The sequence below is a fragment of the Tursiops truncatus genome, chromosome 13, assembly GCF_011762595.2.
Source record: "Tursiops truncatus isolate mTurTru1 chromosome 13, mTurTru1.mat.Y, whole genome shotgun sequence".
NCBI classification, from domain to species: domain Eukaryota; kingdom Metazoa; phylum Chordata; class Mammalia; order Artiodactyla; family Delphinidae; genus Tursiops; species Tursiops truncatus.
The window spans coordinates 34,519,666-34,539,405 of NC_047046.1; the positions used below are offsets into that span (position 1 = coordinate 34,519,666).

The following is a 19,740-nucleotide window of genomic DNA, read 5'->3' on the forward strand; positions in this document are numbered from 1 at the left end:
ACTAAATGTTTCCAAGTTATTTCATCATTGAATAATGATGAACTGTGAAGTTTTAGATATATTCTTTAAAAAAAAATATGCATCTGTATTTTAATTAAAAACATAACTATCTACCTTTGTAAAAGTATCCCTCTATGTAAATGCACCATTTTTTACAAATCTAGTAAGATTCTTTTTTTTTTTGAATTTTATTTTATTTATTTTTTATACAGCAGCTTCTTATTAGTTCTCTATTTTTGTACATATTAGTGTATATATGTCAATCCCAATCTCCCAATTCATCCCAACACCACCACCCACCCTGCCATTTTCCCCCTTTGGTGTCCATATGTTCGTTCTCTGCGTCTGTGTCTCTATTTATGCCCTGCAAACTGATTCATCTGTACCATTTTTCTAGGTTCCACATATATGCGTTAATATACGGTATTTGTTTTTCCCTTTCTGACTTACTTCACTCTGTATGACAGTCTCTAGATCCATCCACGTCTCTACAAATTTCGTTCCTTTTTATGGCTGAGTAATATTCCAATGTATATATGTACCACATCTTCTTTATTCATTCGTCTGTCGATGGGCATTTAGGTTGCTTCCATGACCTGGCTATTGTAAATAGGGTTACAGTGAACATTGAGGTGCATGTGTCTTTTTGAATTATGGTATTCTCTGGGTATACGCCCAGTAGTGGGATTGCTGGGTCATAGGATAATGATATTTTTCGTTTTTTAAGGAACCTCCATACTGTTCTCCATAGTGGCTGTATCAATTTACATTCCCACCAACAGCACAAAAGGGTTCCCTTTTCTCCACACCCTCTCCAGCATTTGTTATTTGTAGATTTTCTGATGATGCCCATTCTAACTGGTGTGAGGTGATACCTCATTGTAGTTTTGATATGCATTTCTCTAATAATTAGTGATGTTGAGCAGCTTTTCTTGTGATTCTTGGCCATCTGTATGTCTACTTTGGAGAAATGTCTGTTTAGGACTTCTGCCCATTTTTTGATTGGGTTGTTTGTTTTTTTAATATTGAGCCGCATGAGCTGTTTATAGATTTTGGAGATTAACCCTTTGTCCGTTGATTCGTTTGCAAATATTTTCTCCCATTCTGAGGGTTGTCTTTTCGTCTTGTTTGTAGTTTCCTTTGCTTTGCAAAAGCTTTTAAGTTTCATTAGGTCCCATTTGTTTATTTTTGTTTTTATTTCCATTACTCTAGGAGATGGATCAAAAAGATCTTACTGTGATTTATGTCAAAGAGTGTTCTTCCTATGTTTTCCTCTAAGAGTTTTATAGTGTCCGGTCTTACATTTAGGTCTCTAATACATTTTGAGTTTATTTTTGTGTATGGTGTTAGGGAGTGTTCTAATGTCATTCTTATACATGTAGCTGTCCAGTTTTCCCAGCACCACTTACTGAAGAGACTGTCTTTTCTCCATTGTGTATCCTTGTCTCCTTTGTCATAGATTAGTTGACCATAGGTGCATGGGTTTATCTCTGGGCTTTCTATCCTGTTCCATTGATCTATATTTCTGTTTTTGTGCCAGTACCATATTATCTTGATTACTGTAGCTTTGTGGTATAGTCTGAAGTCAGGGAGTCTGATTCCTCCAGCTCTGTTTTTTTCTGTTTTGTCCATCACTCTCTCTCCCTTAGGTGTGAGGTGGGCACAGACAGCTGGTCTCAGTGCAATGACACACCTGTGAAGTTTGCTCGTTTCCCAGTCACTGGATTGATAGAAGGTCGTTCTTACATATTCCGAGTTCGTGCTGTGAACAAAACTGGAATAGGTCTCCCCTCTCGTGTTTCCGAGCCTGTGGCTGCTCTGGATCCAGCTGAGAAAGCTAGACTTAAAAGTAAGCATTTTTCATTTTTCAGGATCATCTTGAATTTTTTTTATATGCCTGAAGTAGATCCTATTGCAAGGTTATTTCTCCACCCTCCACTAGAGGGAGAAGAGAATAAGAAATCCTTTACTGATCAGAAAAATCCAGGGGAAAAAAAGACAAAAACAAAAAAGTATTTGTTTTTTGACTCATCTGTTCACTAAGGGCTTTATTTTATGTTATTTTTATTTGATTCAGAAAAGTTTGCCTTATTTGACTGAGTTACAGGCATTGTGTTTGAAATGAAATATGAAAACCAAAAGGCTGGAGAGCTTTTTTTTTTTTTCATTTTATTAGCACAGTTCAAATATACTTTTCTTTCTGGTTCATTTTCTTAAAATTGTAAGGTAGTTTTCTTAATCTTGAATTTATCCCTTAGAGCATTAATACTCAACACTGTGAATTTCTTTATGTCAAAGGAAAAACACATTTACGACACATCGTGTCTGATCTGTACTCGGGTTTCTGTGTTAGAATCAAAAATAATCTTTTCATATATTTAGCCTCCAAGTCTCAATGTCAAAATTGTGGTACATGGGGCTTCCCTGGTGGCGCAGTGGTTGAGAATCTGCCTGCTAATGCAGGGGACACGGGTTCGAGCCCTGGTCTGGGAAGATCCCACATGCCGCGGAGCAACTAGGCCCGTGAGCCACAACTACTGAGCCTGCACGTCTGGAGCCTGTGCTCTGCAACAAGAGAGGCCGTGATAGTGAGAGGCCTGCGCACCACGATGAAGAGTGGCCCCCGCTTGCCACAACTAGAGAAAGCCCTCACACAGAAACGAAGACCCAACACAGTAAAAATAAATAAAATAAATTAATAAACTCCTACTCCCAACATCTTCTTTAAAAAAAAAAATTGTGGTATATGAATTATGCTCTGCATTTGTTTCCTAGGAACCAATACAGCATCCTTAATAATAGGGACCTTAAAGTGGCATTAAAAGAATTGGAATTTCACATTTCAGTCTATACCAGATTTCTCAACCTTGGCCCTATTGACATTTTAGGCCAGGTAATTCTATGTTGTAGGGGGCTGTCCTGTGCACTGTAAGATGTTTAGCAGCATCCCTGGCCTCTACTCGCTAGATGCCTATGGTCCCCCCACCCCCTCCTCCCCCCTCCCCCCAACCGCCATCATGACAATCAAAATTGTCTCGAGACATTATCACATGTCCCTGGGGGGCAAAATCACCCTAGTTGAGGACTACTGGTCTATGCCATTTATAACATTTTCAGTGTTATTCTTGACCTTAAGTACATGTAGTGGCATCATAAAAATCTAAGTAAAATAATGTCACCTTCCCTCTGGAGACTTTTCTAATCAGGCTCCCTGATTACTCTCCAATCACTTTTCACCCACTGTCCAACTTCTCTCCCTCTTTCCTAATTCCATCTCATACTTTCATTTACTCCTCTTTAATAAATGTCAATGAAAGTAAGATTTGTTGGGATTGAAAATGAATTATCTTGCTTATCACCTTTCTGTTTTTTGCACACAGTCTGGTGAAAAGTCCCTCACTTGAAGCAGGAGTTGAATCATTCTCTCTTTCTGATGTCTTTCTGATATCACAGAAATGAATTTCCCCTTTAACTTTATACTGCCTGTCTCACTCATTTTCCTTACTCGGGATCTAAACTGCTTTCCTTTGTAAATAACACTTTCAAAATTAATGGAAAGAAATCTCTTTCGTTGAGCTTTACTGCAGGATCAGCGCCTCTCTCCCCTTTCATCTTCATTATGACATAAATAACAGCCCGGCTTACAATTGTTCCTGAAAGTTTTCTCCCAATTAAATGCTATCTCTCAAGGAGGGTGAGAGAGCCTATGTGTTTCAGGAGATACATGGGGAACAGTGTATGAACACAGGCTGTTTACCTCGCCTGTGTCAGTACAGTTCCGGAAACGTGGAATCTAGCAGATTGTGAGTTGTTTGAGAACAGAGACTATGCCCCCTCTCCCCAAAATACCATGTGCGTGCTTGATAAGACTCACTAAGAAGGTACATAAGTAAACTAGTAACAACCCCATTGGGGACTAATCTGGCCAGTTTACCAATTTCTCAGTGCAGCTGAACTGCATTTGTGAATGTTTCTGATTTTTGTATTTATCTCTGTCAGGTCGCCCTTCAGCACCCTGGACTGGACAGATCATTGTCACTGAGGAGGAACCGACAGGTAAAAACCACGTTTTCCCCAGATAGTATTGCCAGTGCTCTGCTATGCAGTTTGGCTTTTGTTATGAGGCTACACTGTATATTATTTAAGTGTTTTGGAAAGAACATTCTGAAATATTTGGAGATCATGAAGTAACTTATGTTGTCAGAGAATCGCTTTTTTTAAAAAGCTTAATTGAGGTATAATGACATACACTAAACTGCATGTCTGTAAAATGAGCAATGTGATAAATTTTACATGTGCAAACACCTGTGAAACCATCACCGTGATCAAAGTAATGAACATATACATCACCCCTATATTTCCTCATACCCCTCTGTAATACTTCCCTCCTGCCCCTTCCTCATCTCCAGGCCATCACTGACATGCTTTCTGTCACTATCGTTTGTGTTGTCCACAATTTTAGATCAATGGAATCATACTCATTTTTGTCTGGTTTCTTTCACTCAGCATAATTATTCTGAGATTTATCCATATTGATGCATGTATCAGTTTATTCCAACTTATTTATACCTTCACCATTGAAACCTTCTATGAACCTCCTTGTTAAGTGTTTTTGTGGACATACACTTTCATTTCTCTTGGATAAATACCCAGGGTTTGAATGGATAGGTCATCTGATAGATGTTTGTTTAATTTTTAAAGAAATTGCCAACTGTTTTCCAAAATGGTTATACCATTTTACATTCCCATCTGCAGTAGTCCAGAGTTTCAGCTGCTCCACACTGTAACCAGTTCGTGGTACGGTCAGTCTTTTTAATTTTAGCCTTTCTAATTGGTGCATAGTGGTGTTTTGTACCATGGTGGTATTTCATAGTAGGTGTATAGTGGTCTTAATTTGCACTTCCCTAATACTGTTGAGCACATTTTCATGTGCTTATTTGCCATTTTTGCATCATATTTGACATCTTTGTCAAATCCAAGTTCATTCAGATATTCTCCCTTTTTTTTCTAGACATGTTATAGCATTAGCTCTTATATTTCAATCTATGATCCATTTCAAATTAATTATTTCTATATTGTGTGGATTAAGGGTCTAAGTTATTATTATTATTTTGCATATGGCTCTCCAGTTATTTCAGCAATATCTGTTGAAAAGATTATTTTCTTCCCATTGAATTGCCTTGGCACCATTGTCCAAATCAATTGATTGTATATTTGTGGATCTATTTCTGGAATATTTATTGGTCAATTTTATTTTCTCTACACCAGTACCACACCGTCTTTATTACTGTAGCTTTTATAAGCTTCATGTTTTTTTTAAAGCTTCACAGTTTTGCAATCAGGTAGTATAAGTCCTCTAATCTTTTTTTTTTCCCCACAGTTGTTTTGGCTGTTCTAAGTCTTTGCATTTCCATGTAGAATTTAAAATCAGCTTATCAATTTCTAAAAAAAAAAAAACCCTGCTGGGATTTCATTTGAGTCTTTTATTCTTCGTGATTTTCTATCTACTCATTCTATCCATTATTTTATTTAATTATTTTATTTTATTTATTTATTTTTGGCTGCGTCGGGTCTTCGTTGCTACGCAGGCTTTCTCTAGTTGTGGCCAGCGGAGGCTACTCTTCGTTGTGGTGCGTGGGTTCCTCATTGCGGTGACTTCTCTTGTTGCAGAGCATGGTCTCTAGGCAGGCGGGCTTCAATAGTTGTGGCTCGCAGGCTCTAGAGCGCAGGCTCAGTAGTTGTGGTGCACGGGCTTAGTTGCTCCGCGGCATGTGGGATCTTCCCGGACCAGGGCTTGAACCTGTGTACCCTGCTTTGGCAGGCAGATTCTTAACCACTGTACCGCCAGGGAAGCCCCTCTATCAATTATTGTTAAAATAGTGGTGACATCTCCAACTAAATGGTGGATTTAAATGCTTCTTGTAGTTTTATCAGGTTTGGTTTCATGTGTTTTGAAGCTCTGTTATTAGATGCATAAACATTTTTATTGTTATATCCTCTTATGCACTGACCACTTTAATATTAGGAAGTGACTCCTTTTATCCACGGTAATACATTTTTGCTTGGAAATCTGTTTTGTCTAATATGAATATAATGACCCCAGCTTTCTTTTGATTAGTGTTAGCATGACATATGATTTCCTTCCTTTTACTTTTAACCTATGTGTCTTTGTATTTAAATCATGTTTCTTGTAGGCAGCATATAGTTGGGCCTTGCCTTTTTATGCAATCTGGTAATCTTTACCTTTTAATTGGGGTGTTTGAGCTATTTACATTTCATGTGATTATTGATATGGCTGCATTTAAATCTACCATCTTGCTAGTTGTTTTCTATCCGTTCCATCTATTTGTTTGCTTTCTTTTCCCTCTTTCTACATTCTTTTGGATTAAATACCTTTTGTTATTCCATTTTATCTATGTTATCTTATTAGCTATAATTATTTTTTTCTTTTATAGTAGTTTGGAATTTATGACAATGTACCTTCAAGTAATATTATCCTACTTCACATGTAGTATAAGAACTTACAGCAGTATCATTCCATTTACCCCTCCTAGCCATGGTGGTGTTGTTATGTATTTTATTTGTTTATATATTATAAACTCTATGATATGATGTTATTATTTTGGTTCAGTCACAAAGCTTTCAAAGAAATTTTAAAAGTACGAAGAAAGTTTTCAGTATTCACTCACATTTTTACCATTTCTGTTGCTCTTTATTTCTTTGTGTAGATGTGGATTTCCATCTGATGTGATTTTCTTTCCACCTAAGGCATTTCCTTTTTTTTTTTTTAGGCATTTCCTTTAATATTTCTTGTAGTGCAATCCTGCTGGTTATGAATTATTTTATTATTTGTATGTTTGCGAGAGTCTGTATTTCGTCTTCATTTTTGGACTATATCCACCAGCTATAGAATTCTAGGTTGACAGTCTTTCTTTAGAGGTTGGTCCATTGTAATATAGGTCTGCACTGTAAGAATGACTGCTATCATTTTTTTTCCTGCCATTCTTATTTGTGTTTTTCTGTATGTAATGTATTTTTTTCCCATGTCTGCTTTTAAGATATTCCCTTTATCACTGGCTTTAGAAATTTGATTATGATGTGCATTTGTGTAGTTTCCTTCATATCTTGTGCTTGGCGTTTGCAAGTTCCTTGAATCTGTGCATTTATGGTTTTCATCAGATTTGGAAATTGTTTTTCACATTATTTCTTCAAATTTTTTTTTCTATACTCCCCTCTCTCTTCTCTTCTTCAGGAACTCCAATTACATGCCTCTTGAAACCAAAGCTCAGTGATGCTGTGCTCATTTTTCCTATCAGTCTTTTTTTCTTTCCGTGTTTCATTTCTTTCTCTGTTACTTTCTACTGCTATGTCATTAATTTTATTATTCTTCTCCTCTTTAGCTTCTAACCTATTGTGAATTCCAGGCAATGTATTCTTTGTAAAAGACTTTGTAGTTTTCATCTTAGAAATTAATTTGTATTATTTTTATATTTTCCATGTCTTTAATTATCATCTTTAATCTTTAGCCTCTTGAACATATGGAATACATTTATAATAACCGTCTTTATGTCCTTGTTTACTAGTTCTATCATTTGTGACATTTCTGGTTTTGTATCATTGATTGATATTTCTCCTCATCATGGGTTGTATTTTCTTGCTTCTTTGCATACTTGGTGATTTTTTTTTTTTTTTTTGGCTGTGCCTCATGGCTGTTGGGATCTTAGTTCCCTGACCAGGGATTGAACCCAAGCCCTCAGCAGTGAGAACACTAACCAATGGACCACCAGGGAATTCCCTGGTCATTTTTTTTTTAACATCTTTATTGGAGTATAATTGCTTTACAATGGTGTGTTAGTTTCTGCTTTATAACAAAGTGAATCAGTTATACATACACATATGTTCCCATATCTATTCCCTCTTGCGTCTCCCTCCCTCCCACCCTCCCTATTCCACCCATCTAGGTGGTCACAAAGCACCGAGCTGATCTCTCTGTGCTATGCGGCTGCTTCCCACTAGCTAGCTATTTTACGTTTGGTAGTGTATATATGTCCATGCCACTCTCTCTCTTTGTCACAGCTTACCCTTCCCCCTCCCCATATCCTCAAGTCCATTCTCTAGTAGGTCTGTGTCTTTATTCCTGTCTTACCCCTAGGTTCTTCATGACATTTTTTTTTCTTAAATTCCATATATATGTGTTAGCATATGGTATTTGTCTTTTTCTTTCTGACTTACTTCACTCTGTATGACAGACTCTAGGTCCATCCACCTCATTACAAATAGCTCAATTTCATTTCTTTTTATGGCTGAGTAATATTCCATTGTATATATGTGCCACATCTTCTTTATCCATTCACCTGATGATGGACACTTAGGTTGTTTCCATCTCCGGGCTATTGTAAATAGAGCTGCAGTGAACATTTTGGTACATGACTCTTTTTGAATTATGGTTTTCTCAGGGTATATGCCCAGTAGTGGGATTGCTGGGTCATATGGTAGTTCTATTTTTAGTTTTTTAAGGAACCTCCATTCTGTTCTCCATAGTGGCTGTACCAATTCACATTTCCACCAGCAGTGCAAGAGTGTTCCCTTTTCTCAACACCCTCTCCAGCATTTATTATTTCTAGATTTTTTTTTTTTTTTTTTTTTGCCATGGCTCACAGGCCCAGCCGCTCCGCGGCATGTGGGATCTTCCCAGACCGGGGCACGAACCTGTGTCCCCTGCATCGGCAGGCGGACTCTCAACCACTGCGCCACCAGGGAAGGCCCGTGTTTCTAGATTTTTTGATTATGGCCATTCTGACTGGTATGAGATGATATCTCATTGTAGTTTTGATTTGCATTTCTCTAATGATTAATGATGTTGAGCATTCTTTCATGTGTTTGTTGGCAGTCTGTATATCTTCTTTGGAGAAATGTCTATTTAGGTCTTCTGCCCATTTTTGGATTGGGTTGTTTGTTTTTTTGTTATTGAGCTGCATGAGCTGCTTGTAAATTTTGTAGAGTAATCCTTTGTCAGTTGCTTCATTTGCAAATATTTTCTCCCATTCTGAGGGTTGTCTTTTGGTCTTGTTTATGGTTTCCTTTGCTGTGCAAAAGCTTTGAAGTTTCATTAGGTCCCACTTGTTTATTTTTGTTTTTATTTCCATTTCTCTAGGAGGTGGGTCAAAAAGGATCTTTTTGTGGTTTATGTCATAGAGTGTTCTGCCTATGTTTTCCTCTCAGAGTTTGATAGTTTCTGGCCTTACATTTAGGTCTTTAATCTATTTTGAGCTTATTTTTGTGTATGGTGTTAGGGAGTGATCTAACTCATACTTTTACATGTACCTGTCCAGGTTTCCCAGCACCACTTATTGAAGCGGCTGTCCTTCCTCCATTGTACATTCCCGCCTCCTTTATCAAAGATAAGGTGACCATATGTGCGTGGGTTTATCTCTGGGCTTTCTATCCTCTTCCATTGATCTTTCTGTTTTTGTGCCAGTACCATACTGTCTTGATTACTGTAGCTTTGTAGTATAGTCTGAAGTCAGGGAGCCTGATTCCTCCAGCTCTGTTTTTCTTTCTCAAGATTGCTTTGGCTATCCGGGGTTTTTTGTGTTTCCATACAAATTGTGAAATTTTTTGTTCTAGTTCTGTGAAAAATGCCAGTGGTAGTTTGATCGGGATTGCATTGAATCTGTAGATTGCTTTGGGTAGTAGAGTCATTTTCACAATGTTGGTTCTTCCAATCCAAGAAAATGGTATATCTCTCCATCTATTTGTATCATCTTTAATTTCTTTCATCAGTGTCTTATAATTTTCTGCATACAGGTCTTTTGTCTCCTTAGGTAGGTTTATTCCTAGATATTTTATTCTTTTTGTTGTAATGGTAAATGGGAGTGTTTTCTTGGTTTCACTTTCAGATTTTTCATCATTAGTGTATAGGAATGCCAGAGATTTCTGTGCATGAATTTTGTATCCTGCTACTTTACCAAATTCATTGATTAGCTCTAGTAGTTTTCTGGTGGCATCTTTAGGATTCTCTATGTATACTATCATGTCATCTGCAGACAGTGACAGCTTTACTTCTTTTCCGATTTGGATTCCTTTTCTTCTCTGATTGCTATGGCTAAAACTTCCAAAACTATGTTGAATAAGAGTGGTGAGAGTGGGCAACCTTGTCTTGTTCCTGATCTTCGTGGAAATGCTTTCAGTTTTTCACCATTGAGGATGATGTTGGCTGTGGGTTTGTCATATGTGGCCTTTATTACGTTGAGGAAAGTTCCCTCTATGCCTACTTTCTGGAGGGTTTTTATCATAAATGGGTGTTGAATTTTGTCGAAAGCTTTTTCTGCATCTATTGAGATGACCATATGGTTTTCTCCTTCAATTTGTTAATATGGTGTATCACATTGATTGATTTGCATATATTGAAGAATCCTTGCATTCCTGGAATAAACCCCACTTGATCATGGTGTATGATCCTTTTAATGTGCTGTTGGATTCTGTTTGCTAGTATTTTGTTGAGGATTTTTGCATCTATGTTCATCAGTGATACTGGCCTGTAGTTTTCTTTGTGACATCCTTGTCTGGTTTTGGTATCAGGGTGATGGTGGCCTCGTAGAATGAGTTTGGGAGTGTTCCTCCCTCTGCTATATTTTGGAAGAATTTGAGAAGGATAGGTGTTAGCTCTTCTCTAAATGTTGGATAGAATTCGCCTGTGAAGCCATCTGGTCCTGGGCTTTTGTTTGTTGGAAGATTTTTAATCACATTTTCAATTTCAGTGTTTGTGATTGGTCTGCTCATATTTTCTATTTCTTCCTGATTCAGTCTTGGCAGGTTGTGCATTTCTAAGAATTTGTCCATTTCTTCCAGGTTGTCCATTTTATTGGCATAGAGTTGCTTGTAGTAATCTCTCATGATATTTTGTATTTCTGCAGTGTCAGTTGTTACTTCTCCTTTTTCATTTCTAATTCTATTAATTTGAGTCTTCTCCCTTTTTTTCTTGATGAGTCTAGCTAATGGTTTATAATTTTGTTTATCTTCTCAAAGAAACAGCTTTTAGTTTTATTGATTTTTGCTATCGTTTCCTTCATTTCTTTTTCATTTATTTCTGATCTGATCTTGATTTCTTTCCTTCTGCTAACTTCGGGGGTTTTTTTTGTTCTTCCTTCTCTAATTGCTTTAGGTGCAAGGTTACATTGTTTATTCGAGATGTTTCCTGTTTCTTAAGGTAGGATTGTATTGCTATAAACTTCCCTCTTAGAACTGCTTTTGCTGCATCCCATAGGTTTTGGGTCATCGTGTCTTCATTGTCATTTGTTTCTAGGTATTTTTTGATCTCCTCTTTGATTTCTTCAGTGATCACTTCGTAGTGTATTGTTTAGCCTCCATGTGTTTGTATTTTTTACAGATCTGTAATTGATATCTAGTCTCATAGCGTTGTGGTCGGAAAAGATACTTGATACAATTTAAATTTTCTTAAATTTACCAAGGCTTGATTTGTGACCCAAGATATGATCTATCCTGGAGAATGTTCCATGAGCACTGGAGAAGAATGTGTATTCTGTTGTTTTTGGATGGAATGTCCTATAAATATCAATTAAGTCCATCTTGTTTAATGTATCATTTAAATCTTGTGTTTCCTTATTGATTTTCATTTTGGATGATCTGTCCATTGGTGAAAGTGGGGTGTTAAAGTCCCCTACTATGAATGTGTTACTGTTGATTTCCCCTTTTATGGCTGTTAGTATTTGCCTTATATATTGAGGTGCTCCTATGTTGGGTGCATAAATATTTACAATTGTTATATCTTCTTGGATCAATCCCTTGATCATTATGTAGTGTCCTTCTTTGTCTCTTCTAATAGTCTTTATTTGAAAGTCTATTTTGTCTGATATGAGAATTGCTACTCCAGCTTTCTTTTGGTTTCCATTTGCATGGAATATCTTTTCCCATCCCCTCACTTTCAGTCTGTATGTGTCTCTAGGTCTGAAGTGGGTCTCTTGTAGACAGCATATATATGGGTCTTGTTTTTGTATCTATTCAGCCAGTCTGTGTCTTTTGGTGGGAGCATTTAATCCATTTACATTTAAGGTAATTATCGATATGTATGTTCCTATTACCATTTTCTTAATTGTCTTGGGTTTGTTATTGTAGGTCTTTTCCTTTTCTTGTGTTTCTTGCCTAGAGAAGATCCTTTAGCATTTGCTGTAAAGCTGGTTTGGTGGTGCTGAACTCTCTCAGCTTTTGCTTGTCTCTAAAGGTTTTAATTTCTCCATCAAATCTGAATGAGATCCTTGCTGGTAGAGTAATCTTGGTTGTAGGTTTTTCTCCTTCATCACTTTAAATATGTCCTGCCAGTCCCTTCTGGCTTGCAGAGTTTCTGCTGAAAGATCAGCTGTTAACCTTATGGGGATTCCCTTGTGTGTTATTTGTTGTTTTTCCCTTGCTGCTTTTAATATGTTTTCTTTGTATTTAATTTTTGACAATATGTGTCTTGGAGTGTTTCTCCTTGGAGATTAATATGTGTCTTGATTAATATGTGTCTTGGAGTGTTGATTAATATGTGTCTTGGAGTGTTTCTCCTTGGATTTATCCTGTATGGGACTCTCTGTGCTTCCTAGACTTGATTATTTTCTTTCCCATATTAGGGAAGTTTTCAACTATAATCTCTTCAAATATTTTCTCAGTCCTTTTCTTTTCCTCTTCTTCTTCTGGAACCCCTATAATTCGAATGTTTGTGTGTTTAATGTTGTCCCAGAGGTCTCTGAGACTGTGTTCAGTTCTTTTCATTCTTTCTTCTTTATTCTGCTCTGCAGTAGTTATTTCTGCTATTTTATCTTCTAGGTCACTTATCCGTTCTTCTGCCTCAGTTATTCTGCTATTGATCCCTTCTAGAGTATTTTTAATTTCATTTATTGTGTTGTTCATCGTTGCTTGTTTCATCTTTAGTTCTTCTAGGTCCTTGTTAAATGTTTCTTGCATTTTCTCTATTCTATTTCCAAGTTTTTGGATCATCTTTACTATCATTATTCTGAATTCTTTTTCATGTAGACTGCCTATTTCCTCTTCATTTGTTACGTCTGGTGGGTTTTTATCTTGCTCCTTCATCTGCTGTGTGTTTTTCTGTCTTCTCATTTTGCTTATCTTACTGTGTTTGGGGTCTCCTTTTTGCAGGCTGCAGGTTCATAGTTCCCGTTGTTTTTGGTGTCTCTCCCCAGTGGCCTAAAGTTGGTTCAGTGGGTTGTGTAGGCTTCCTGGTGGAGGGGACTAGTGCCTGTGTTCTGGTGGATGAGGCTGGATCTTGTCTTTCTGGTGGGCAGGTCCACGTCTGGTGGTGTGTTTTGGGATGTCTGTGGACTTATTATGATTTTAGGCAGCCTCTCTGCTAATGTGTGGGGTTGTGTTCCTGTCTTGCTAGTTGTTTGGCATAGGGTGTCCAGCACTGTAGCTTGCTGGTCGTTGAGTGAAGCTGGGTGCTGGTGTTGAGATGGAGATCTCTGGGAGATTTTCGCCATTTGATATTACGTGGAGCTGGGAGGTGTCTTGTGGACCAGTGTCCTGAAGTTGGCTCTCCCACCTCAGAGGCACAGCACTGACTCCTGTCTGCAGCACCAAGAGCCTTACATCCACACGGCTCAGAATAAAAGGGAGAAAAAGTAGAAAGAAAGAAAGAAAGAAGATAAAATAAAATGAAATAAAGTTATTAAAATAAAAAAATAATTATTAAGAAAAAAAATTTTTTTTAAGTAAAAAAACTCCCCAAAAAAAACAAAACAAAAAAAGGACGGATAGAACCCTAGGACAAATGGTGAAAGCAAAGCTATATAGACAAAATCTCACACAGAATCATACACATACACACTCACAAAACGAGGAAAAGTGGAAAAAATCCTAAATCTTGCTCTCAAAGTCCACCTCCTCACTTTGGGATGATGCGTTGTCTATTCAGGTATTCCACAGATGCAGGTACATCAAGTTGATTGTGGAGATTTAATCCGCTGCTCCTGAGGCTGCTGGGAGAGATTTCCCTTTCTCTTCTTCGTTCTCACAGCTCCCAGGGTTCAGCTTTGGATTTGACCCCACCTCTGCTTGTAGGTCGGCGGAGGGCGTCTGTTCTTCGCTCAGACAGGACGGGGTTAAAGGAGCCGCTGATTCTGGGGCTCTGGCTCACTCAGGCCGGGGGGGAGGGCGGGGCACGGAGTGCGCGGCGAGCCTGCGGCGGCAGAGGCTGGCATGACGTTGCACCAGCCTGAGGCGCCGTGCGTTCTCCTGGGGAAGTTGTCCCTGGATCCCGGGACCCTGGCAGTGGTGGGCTGCACAGGCTCCCCGGAAGGGGGGTGTGGACAGTGACCTGTGCTCGCACACAGGCTTCTTGGTGGCGGCAGCAGCAGCCTTAGCGTCTCATGCCCGTCTCTGGGGTCCGCGCTTTTAGCCGCGGCTCGCGCCCATCTCTGGAGCTCCTTTAAGCAGCGCTCTTAATCCCTTCTCCTCACACACCAGGAAACAAAGAGGGAAGAAAAAGTCCCTTGCCTCTTCGGCAGGTACAGACTTTTTCCCTGACTCCCTCCCGGCTAGCCGTGGTGCACTAACCCCTTCAGGCTGTGTTCACTCCGCCAGTCCTCTCCCTGCGCTCTGACCGAAGCCGGAGCTTCCGCTCCCAGTCCCGCCCACCCAGGTGCGTGAGCAGACAAGCCTCCCGGGCTGGTGAGTGCCGGTCGGCCCCGATCCTCTGCGCGGGAATCTCTCCGCTTTGCCCTCCGCATCCCTGTTGCTGCGCTCTCCTCCACCGCTCCGAAGCTTCCCTCCTCCACCACCCGCAGTCTCCGCCCACGAAGGGGCTTCTAGTGTGTGGAAACCTTTCCTCCTTCACGGCTCCCTCCCACCGGTGCAGGTCCCGTCCCTATTCTTTTGTCTCTGTTTATTCTTTTTCCTTTTGCCCTACCCAGGTACGTGGGGAGTTTCTTGCCTTTTGGGAGGTCTGAGGTCTTCTCCCAGCATTCAGTAGGTGTTCTGTAGGAGTTGTTCCACGTGTAGATGTACTTCTGGTGTATCTGTGGGGAGGAAGGTGATCTCCGCGTCTTACTCTTCCGCCATCTTCCCCTAGATTCTCCATTTTTTTTTTTTAATGACATGTCAGACATTTTGAATTTATGTTGTATGGTGCTGGATATTTTTTTATGCCTATAAATATTCTTGAGCTTTGTTCTGGGGAAACAATTTGATTCTTTCAAGGTTTGCTTTTGTTTGGTGGAATCAGAGCAGCCTTTAGTGTAGCCGTAATTTGGCTGAATTACAGAGGTAGTACTTTTCTGAGTACTCTACCGGATGCCCCGTGAGTTAGGAGATTTCCAGTCTGGCTGGTGGGAGGATGAACTCTCCCAGGTCCTTTGAGAGCGTTGAGAATTTTTCTCTCCAGTTCTTTTGTGTGGGTGTTCCCGGCCCCAGGTGCTTTCCTTGTATGCATGTGCTGATCAATACTAAAGTGAATACTCCAAAGGGACCCCCTCAAGTCTCTGAAGCCTTTCTCTCTGTGCAGCCTTTTCCTCCCCATGACTCTCTCTGTGCACACTTTGCCCTCCTTGGACTTACAGCTTCTTCTCCACTCAGGGAGACTGCCAGGCTCCACCTGGGTTTCTCTTCCTGAGCTGCTGCCTTGAAACTCCCTCCAGACAGTAAGCTGGGACAGTAGTAGGGCTCATCTAATTTTCCAGCTATGGGGTATCATTGTCCTATGATGACTGATGTCCAATGTCTATAAATGGTCATTTCATATATTTTGCTCATTATTTTACTTGTTTCACATGGAAGGGCCACTCCAATGTCAAGAACTGTGGAGGGTCTAAAACTTCACCCTACTTACGGGCCATCAAGTTTCATAGCAGTTTCATAGATGCTGACAAAAGGCATGAGACTCCCGGGTCAGAGAGAAAGGGCTCTGTTACCCACAGCTCAGCAGACAGCATGAGCTTCGTGTTTTCACTGGTCCCCCTGCTTCCCTGAGCCCCACAGGGCGATGTGGAGCCACACAGGTGGACGCTGCCCATGCAGAGATCTGCGTCACAGCTGAGAAAGCTTGCCCTTAGGAAACCCCAGTCTTACAAGGGAGCTGCTCACCAACCTACTCAAAGTTTCTTGGAGAAAGACATTATCTTTACTCTTCTGGTCAGAAACAACTCTCTGACCTAGAGGATATACTATTTCTATATTCCAAGGTTGTTTGCCACCCAAGCATACTTGAAAAGATATTCTGTCAAAAAGCTGATTTAAGATACGCAGAAGGGCTTCCCTGGTGGCGCAGTGGATAAGAATCCACCTGCCAGTGCAGGGGACACAGGTTTGAGCCGTGGTCTGGGAAGATCCCACATGCCGCAGAGCAACTAAGCCCGTGTGCCACAACTACTGAGCCTGTGCTCTAGAGCCTGCCAGCCACAACAAGAGAAGCCACCGCTATGAGAAGCCCACGCCCCACAATGAAGAGTAGCCCCCGCTCACCACAACTAGAGAAAGCCTGCATGCAGCAACAAAGACCCAACGCAGCCAAAAATAAAATAAATTTATTAAAAAAAAGTAAGATGTGCAGAAAACATAACTTGTGTCATTGCTACTGTTTTTCAGGACTGTAGGAAATTAAAACTGTCAAGCAAAGAAAGTAAAATTGTGGCTTTGAATGAATGAATGAATGAATGAAAGTTTTAGGAAGAATTTTAGAGACAAGGTACTTCTTTTTACTGTGGAGCAGTAATTAGCTCTTCCTCCCTCTGTGACTCTTGAGTGCCCTGGGCTTCCCAAGTGTGTGCCCCTCACTATTCCCTGTTGTTTTTCAGAGGGTATTGTTCCCGGGCCCCCCACAGACCTCTCTGTCATCGAGGCCACACAGAGCTATGTGGTGCTGAGCTGGAAGCCCCCCCGTCAGCGTGGCCATGAGGGCATCCTCTACTTTGTAGAAAAGGTAAGACTCTGGGATCGACATTATACCTCTTAACACTTCTTCAAGATTTCTTTAAGGAAGTAAAGATTAAATTTCTATTGTGTCCTGAACTTTTTAAACTCTTATAAACTGTAAACAATTTCTATAGAAAAATGTGTGTCACACAGAACTTTGCCTTAAAGTTCAGGGGGTTTATGGATCCCTGAGGGTCACCCATAGACTCCTACAAGGTCCACAGACCCCAACTCATAACCCTTCTAAGAAGAGAAATGTTCCTGAAACTGTAGATTGCCTCTGTGACACTGTTTTCTCGACACTTTTTCTGTCTCCCTTGCCCTAGAAATGCCTTTTCATCTCTCTGCACTTGTCCCTCTGCAGGAAGGATAGATGGGCGAGAGGAATAGAAGTTACAATACTTTCAAATGGCTGCGAGAGTGAAGACAGAAAGTCCTCACATGCTCCCTCGAGCTTGGCTGGCACTACTCTAAGTGCCGGTGGGAGGGTGGGGTCAGGGGTTACAATTAAGAAAGATACTGGCTAGTTCTTTCCCTCAAATATCTTACAATTATATTGTAGTTATCTTGGAGAGGGCAGCATACAATGAAGGCCTAAAATGGGTGAAATGATGAGAATTACATGTGAATCTATCCTATACCCATATTGGAGAGGAGTTCTAATAAGTATTTATGCTGAGAAAATGGAGAAAAGCAAGACGTGGACAAGACATTATCTGGGGGAGCTACCCCAGCTGCAAGTGCACAGGGGAGCACCTGCCAGGCAAGGCACAGGGCCCGGGGTGGGCGGAGGAAGTCCGCTCCTAAAGGGATCATTGGTACTGGAAAAGGGCATTTAAAGAGAATGTGCTGAAACTGAGGTTCCAAATCCATTGTTAAGAAGGTTTTGATTAGGATATAATTGAAAAAAATTAAAATAAGTTTATCTTATCTTGTCTGTAAGAACATTTTTATTGGCAGTTATGCACCACTTTTTAGAACAATGAATGAAACAACTGTTTGTACTTTTTTGTTATATTTTATTTTTATAAAATTCTGTGATAGCATGTTAAGGTATCATTTACATTTTGCTTTCATAGAAAAATCATAGAAAAGGTCATTTTTTTTTTTGCAAAAATGTTATGGAGCTCAATTAATTTTCCTAAAGTCCTCTCTTTTACCTTTAATGCTACTCTGATCATTCAATTTCAGAACACCTATTAGATCACCTTCCCTGACAATTATTACAAGAGAATAGATATCATAGGAATATAGGCGTAGGCAAACATCTGCAAATTAGGTAACAACGTAAAAGCAATATTCGACTATCTTTATGGCCTTTTAATTATTTCTAATTAGCAGCTCTTGAGAAAATTATACTGGAGCTAAAAACACTAGGGTCTGTGGTTTCCCTTTATTAATTATTATACTTTTCTTTGATGAGGACATTTAACTCACATCTTTAGGAGCTTTCCTCACTTGCTTCTTATCCCTAACAAATCGGTAACAATAAGCGTATCATCTCTTCAACGTGTAATATGGACGTCTTCAAAGAAATTCTGATTTTACCAAAATAATACTAAAAATTTATATTTTTGTTAATTTTTATATTTTCTAGATATTAGCTTCAAATAAAATATAACTTGAGTAGCATTCTTGATTTAAAAATTTTTCCCTCAATTTTTTTTAATAGAGGACAAGACAAAGAGTGATAAACATTCATTTCCTGTGGTGTTTAATACACCCTCCCCAGTGAATCCTTTTGAAATGCTCCACATGAAGACGGTTCTGAATAAGCTCTGTGACAGTAATTACCATCTTTCTTAGAATAATGGCACAGTAAGAACCTACTACCGAGGCCTTTTCTTGAGATGAGTCAGCTTTTAGCTTCTGTTGAGCATCTCCTCTGGTCACATAAACACGAATTTCTCCACGAAAGTCTGTCACTTTTCCAGGCCTAAATACGTGAGCCAGGTTAAAATTTAAATGTTCTTCCAGCACTGCACCTGTTCGTATGGAACAGAAGGGACATTTATGAGTGCGGCATGGGTAAAGAGGCCTGTACAGGCACCACAGACAGACAAAAGGGCCAGGACATTGAGGTAGTAAGGGAGCAGCACACATCCAGAGACCTGGGGCACATTTACAGAGGAACTGTCCAAATGCTAGACCATTCTCCTGAGCCAAGTCTCAGATTATCTCTGATGAACCACTTCTATCTAATACGTTGACCTTTCTTAAGGGAGATGTTCCCATGCTCTCGTTCTGTGGCGAGTTTCCATCCCCAGGATGTTCACGCCTACAGCAGTGCTGCCTCTTTGGTTACCCCTGGGCTTGCATTTCTTCATGGAACTCTTTACCTGGGATTTGCACATAAAGGACGAACTTGCCTGTCATGGTGACAGGCTTGCAACCAGTTATGCCATGTCTGTGAGCTCTGAAATGGTTGATATTGAGAGGAATTAGATAAATCGGGTCTCAGCACTCCCAACCCTTCCATCCTACTATGTTCTTTTCAGCCCCCCAATTTTTCCCCAGAAAAATTGTTTTCAGCTCTTTCTCTCATTCCCCTATCAGAAGTCTGGTCATGTCAGAGGCAAGGATTGTATTACTTGGTAGCTCTGTTTCTATCAAAGGAATAAAAATAGCTAATGTTTACAAGGACCAGATACTGTTCTAAGCTCTGCATGTGTTAACTCACTTAATTCTTACTGTAATTCTATGAGGGAAATACTTTCATTTACATTATGTCTATTTTGTAGATGAGGAAACTGAAGCATAGATGGGGTATATAATTTGCCCAAGATCACACAACTAGGAAGAGACAGAGCTAGGATT

At 39.7% G+C, this 19,740-nt stretch overlaps 1 protein-coding gene across 4 annotated transcripts in view; it reads left to right on the forward strand.

Moving 5' to 3' along the window:
* Positions 1 to 19,740, forward strand: part of MYOM1 (myomesin 1) — a 163,116-nt gene that overhangs the window by 75,037 nt on the left and 68,339 nt on the right. For all 4 annotated transcript variants that reach the window (XM_073790556.1, XM_073790557.1, XM_033837598.2 and 1 more), the window contains 3 exons: positions 1,650 to 1,849; positions 4,000 to 4,056; positions 16,806 to 16,930. In XM_073790556.1, coding sequence (XP_073646657.1) covers positions 1,650 to 1,849; positions 4,000 to 4,056; positions 16,806 to 16,930 — 382 coding nt within the window. The remainder of the gene's footprint in view (positions 1 to 1,649; positions 1,850 to 3,999; positions 4,057 to 16,805; positions 16,931 to 19,740) is intronic.